Here is a 5804-nt window from a genome sequence, read left to right as displayed (position 1 = left end):
AACTATGAGAAAATAGAAAATCAGAAATAGTTAAGTATTATTACGTTTGTGTAGTGGTTGCTAACTGTTAGTAGGAAGATGTGATTTTGTGTGAAAGGATGAACATGGTTTATATATGTGATTGAGACATAATTAGTGGGAGGAATTGATGTATGTATAGAAAAATCAGCACTTAATAATTGTTTCCATGATTCAAATAATAATTAGTGATTTTCTAATCATAAAAGAATCAATTATAGCATGAATTATGGACATGTATGATATTATTTGGATATTAATTTTGTAAATCATAAAAAGAATCAATTAGAACTATATCTATATTTTTGCAGGTGTAATTTGCTAATAAATAATTTATATGACTATTTACTCTTATTAAGGAGAGGAAAATAGAGAAGAGCATTTTTAGTAAATTGTAAAAGCTAGTGCTAGTAAATATTAAGAATATATTGAAAATTCAGTATGATACATACTATAGATTATATGTATGATGTGGTGTGCAACAAATTGTGCGATGAAGAATTATGTTTATAAGAAGAATCGGCAGAATCATGTAGCTCTACAATCAAGGAAATTGAAATACATTCGATGATAATTGTGCTGATAATTGTGATCGGACATTTCTTTTATTCTTTTCAGAATAACTGTGATTGTTGTCATATTGGTAGTTACCATGTTGAATTAATTCAAATATGTTGGATAGTGAATATGGAGTATCCGGAACCCATGGATAATGAATATGGAGTATCCGCTAAATATAGTATTGTTTATATTGATAAATTGAAATCGGATAAATCCATGGGTGTAACAGGGTTGGATTATTAAAATGGATCATGTATTGAATTATGTATGACCAAAAAGGGTAAACAAATGAATAAGGAGGGGAAAATAGAGAAGGGCATTTTTAAGTAAATTGTAAAACTAGTGCTAGTAAACATTAAGAATATATTGATACTAAACTTACGACGGTTTTGGGTTTCGTCGTAAATAATTACGATGTTTTACTTTTTCCGTCATAAGTTGGGCGCGCATTTTTTTTCCGTCGTAAATTGGCCGTCATAATTGGCCCACTTTGTTGTAGCGGAACTACATGAGACTTGATCCCTATAAATAGGATATGTAGGCAACTGTATGAGAGATGACTCGACACTTTGGCAAAGATTAAAAATATTCGATTCTTTCTTAATGAGTCATAATATAAGTTTAGCCACCCCACAAACAACCTTTCTCCATCATTAAATACCATCCCTGGATCTTTATTTCTACCACGAACCTCCAAAATACCGTTGTACCAATTTCTCTCTCTAATAAGACCCATCATAGCTATGGAGCTAGCCCAAAAATATTTTGCATAGTTTATTTTTATACAAGCTTATATATATGCGTAGAATGCTGAATTTAGTTTTGCATTCTTATTATAAGTTTGACATCGTTCTAGTTCCATTGTTGTTGTTGATTTGAAAAAAAAATGGACAGATATTGAGTTTCTTAAGTTAAAGGTAGATGTTTTTAAATTTGTGAATTATACATTTCAATTATATCAAATTATGTGAATCTTTTAAACTAGTTTTACTATATAAATTTATAAACTGTACTTGGTTTAAATTCTAGTTGGTACGTTTATTTGAGTCTCTAATTATATGACAATAGCTGATCTTAGCTAGTATAGAGAGGTTAGTAGTTTGAATGTAATGTTTCATAAGTATAATTTTTATATATTTGCAATTTTATAATTTTGTAGTGCTTGAAAAAGACAATTTGTTAGTTGGTTGTTCAATGAGTTTTTTTAATTTCAGCCCTAAAAAATGTTAGTTTTTTTTCTTATTTTAAACATTTTTGTATTGGGTCTCAAGATCCTCAGGACCGGCCCTGATGTAGAGGTGACCAAACGAACGGTTTGACTCGGCAGGATCGGAATTCGGCTCGTTAAAAATTCATCTAACTCGGCTCATCACGTGCCGCTTCAATATTCGGCACAAATCGCATATCAAGACGAGCCGAATACTAACTGGAAGTTGTAAAACCGGAACCGGCCCGGAATCGGACCGGAACCGGCCCGCCTAACCGCCTGCGAATAAACAGTTGAGAAACTGTTCGGCTCGGCCCGCGAGTCGGCGAATTATTCGGCACGGCTCAGTGAACTTAACATAAATATAATTATGTTTCTATAAGTTACCCAGTCACCAAGTTCTCACACCAACATTCATAATAAAAAAAAAACAAAAAAAACTCAGTGCACTTGTTAATGCACAGACACAGTTGCACACAGAACAAACCGAATAATTCAGTTCGTTGATTCGCTTGAACCGAATAATTCGTGTAACCCGTGTAACTCGCCTAACTCGTCTAATTCACGAGTCGATCCCGAGTTAATATTTCGTCAAACCGGCACGACACGGCTTATACACTTTCACGGGCCGTTCACGAGTTGATTGAATATTGAACCGGACCGCCGGAAACTCGGCACGGTACGGTCGGCCCGCTCGTCTGGCCACCTCTACTCTGATGAGATGCATGCATGAGTTGGTAAAAGAATATCTTCATAATATTTTAGAAGCTCGAAATTTTATTTCACGACAATTTACAGAAACGATAAATAAACATATGAAAATACATGTGCTACATAAAAACAAAATACTGAGAAACCAGGAGAAAGTGTGATAAACTTCATAAAGCAATATATATATGGATATAGAGACGTGATGAATCACAGTACGTGATAGAAAGAAAAACATGAAAAGAGATGATAAAAATAAACACATTCCTGAGCGTGGCAAACCTAAGCGGGGTACAATATTATGACCAACCCACCCCGCATATTTTCCCCTGCAATAATTAATTTATCCCTGATTTTTCCCAATTAACGCTTAATATATTTGATTTATAATGATAATTACCACCCCTTGATATTTAATCTTTTTTCTACAAGTCAACCCATACATTTGACCACCCCGGCCCCCATATTGCTAGTTCTTCATCCTTGCAACAATATCCATTCAATTAAATTTTCGATTCTAAAACCCTAAAACTCCCTAACTTCAACCACTCCTTCTATACCAGTCCAGATTTATACCCGACGAGTGGTGAAGGTTTGAAACACCACAGTCCCGACAACCGGAAACTCGTCAACCGTACAACTCCGACAGTTCATCCCTACTTGCTCCACAGCCTTAGCCACACGCGCCGCCACCTCCCTGCTACTACATGTAGTCGAAACCGACATAGTTCCCGGCCGGAAAACTTGCACCACCTTCTTCAGAACGTCGCCAATATAACCACCGCCTTCACAAAGTGACCCCACGCACTCAAAGCTAGCGTAGCTAAACCCTTCCTCGGGTGTTACATGAATTGTAGAGTACTTTTCGCCATCAAGCCCATTCATTGAGTACCCACATGGATCAAATGCAAAATCACAAATGTGAGCTTTAGGGTTTATATCACAAATCCGTGTCATCTCCGTCATCACTTTCCCGGCAGAGCCCCCGGTTTTTCCGTCATTAGGTCCTCGGAAAAACTTTCGAGCTAGTACACTATCGAGCTCCGTCATGCAAATTTCGAACGTAAATGTTGTCGGTGTACTAGGTTGATGCATGAACATTAAATGTGATTCATCGGTAGCCGAAAAAACATGCCACGTGTGAGTACTAAGTTTCGATGGCATGAGAGAAGCTTTATCATAGCAAAGATTTTTGGGTAGAACATTTTGTAAGTAAACAACTTCATCTTGAAAACTTGTGTGAGGGTAAGGTTGGGATTTGGGAAATATGAAGCTGCCGCGAGAGTACTTACAAGAAGATAGAGAGAGACCTAGGTTTGATGAGTAGTGAATTAATGGACGGACAGATTTTAAGAGTTGAGTGGTCCCACAAGTCTTGATAATGATCTTGGTAGGGTAAACAAAGAGGCTTGACTCCGAGAGTACATATGAATCAAAGAAGTGATTACCGACTGATGATACTACGGTGCACTGCACCTCACGGAGTATTTCCTCTAGGGTTTGGAAGCTTAGTTGCCGAAGCCCTATTCCGATCATCGGATCATCACCGGAGAAGTGGAGCTCCAGGCGTTTTTCAATGCCTTCAAAGCCAGAAGCAGCCATTTGAAGCAATACTAAATGTGTTATATTTCTTAATTTTGAGTATTTATAAAATGTGGGGAGTAAAAAATTGGAAGATGCTGGCTACTTGAGGGGAAGAATTAGACAAGGGAGTGATGTGTATATATAGTATTAATGTGGAGGGAGAGAGACGATAGAGAGATATATTATTAAAGTAGAGAGAGTGAGACAGGAGAGAGAGATTACATAGAGGCATGCATGCGGAAGTATGGAGAGAGATTTGATAGGTGGGAGAAGGATGAGGGGCATGCGGAGGATGAGGCAACCAAGAAGTATGATTGCAGGCATAATCAATATTGGTACTCTATCCATCCTTTTTAAGCTTCACCTTTTCTGTTTTACTTTATTATATTTTGTGTGGCCGTCTCGGTCCATATGTTTTTTCACTTTTCACTAACCTAGCTACATTCTCATATATAATGTTTATTGCATCTTGACATGTGGTATATATTTCGTTACGCACTTTTTACATTTCTGAGAAACAATACTAAATTATTATATGTATGAATACAGAAGTACTCCTCTAGTCATAACTTATAAATTTCTGGAATTAAACTTAAAAATTTCTCCCATTTTTTAATTTAATTTAACCGTACATCTCGTTGAGAGAAATCAAACACTAGCCAGAGCGCAATACATGATGTATTATAGTATTGACCGATTGGGAGACATGGGTGGACTTGGCAATTCAGATGCCCTATCGATTTTGAATCGAATTAATTTCGGATCAAATCCATTTTCAGATAATAACATGTTTGGAAATTATTCGGATTATATCGGATATAATTTAGTTTGGGTCTAATTCGTAATAGAATCGGATAAAATTTGAATTAAGTTCAGACGAAATTCGATTCTGATTAAATTCGTTTCGAAAATTTTCGGATCATAACTTATTCATTTTTCAATTTATGAAACTTATTAATAAATATCCTTTTATTAAATGTAATATTTTTATTATAATATATTATACTTTTATAATAAAATATAATTAAATAATTATGTTATCATAAATATAAAATTATTATAATAGATATTTTATTTATTTTGGGTCATATTCGAATAAATTTTAGAATCTGTTTAATTTAGTATCCAAATAATTGTATGATTTCACTATAAGAAATATGGCTATTTGCAATGAAAAACTTTATAGACGGAATAATTGGGCATTGCAAGAATAATATTTTATAAATAAATTTTGGTGTCAGTCATTTAAAAATTAGGGAAAGTTATATAATGTTATTTCAAAATTACGTCAACGATTTAAACTTTTTGTCGTAAATGGTCTATTTACAATAGAGAATTATAACGAAAAAGTTAAGATTGCATGAACTTATGACAATATATCGAATTTATTGATGGATAAAGTTAATTATAAAATTTCAAATTTATCTTACATGAAAGAAATTGAAAAATATAGTAAAAGTACTCATAAAAATGAGATTCGTTCCCGATCAACAAGTTACACTTTTTATATTATTTATTCGACGATCCAACCGTACGAATGTTAGATATATGTAATTTAGTCCTATAAAAAATTTATTAAAAAATTCAAATTCATCTTTCATGACAAGAATTGAAAAAATCTATTAAAAGTATTATTGCCAACATGAGATTCGTTCCCTATTCATAAGATATACTTTTTAATTATTTTATTCAACGATCCAAACGTACAAATGTTAAGATATATAAT

General features: G+C 34.1%; 1 protein-coding gene across 1 annotated transcript; it reads right to left on the bottom strand.

The window, feature by feature from the left end:
* Positions 1–2651: 2651 nt before the first annotated feature.
* On the bottom strand, positions 2652–4487 carry LOC141704336 (S-adenosylmethionine decarboxylase proenzyme 4-like). The gene has a single exon (XM_074507580.1). It carries the CDS (start codon positions 4094–4096, stop codon positions 3065–3067), a length of 1032 nt encoding a protein of 343 aa, XP_074363681.1. The 5' UTR covers positions 4097–4487; the 3' UTR covers positions 2652–3064.
* Between the last annotated feature and the right edge of the window lie 1317 nt (positions 4488–5804).

This window comes from Apium graveolens, unplaced genomic scaffold, assembly GCF_009905375.1.
Source record: "Apium graveolens cultivar Ventura unplaced genomic scaffold, ASM990537v1 ctg7730, whole genome shotgun sequence".
NCBI lineage: Eukaryota > Viridiplantae > Streptophyta > Magnoliopsida > Apiales > Apiaceae > Apium > Apium graveolens.
This window is presented reverse-complemented; position numbering and strand designations above follow the sequence as displayed.

What these genes read in the sequence shown, in the direction of transcription:
- LOC141704336 (XM_074507580.1), bottom strand. Translation starts at nt 4,096, where the DNA reads ATGGCTGCTTCTGGCTTTGAAGGCATTGAAAAACGCCTGGAGCTCCAC.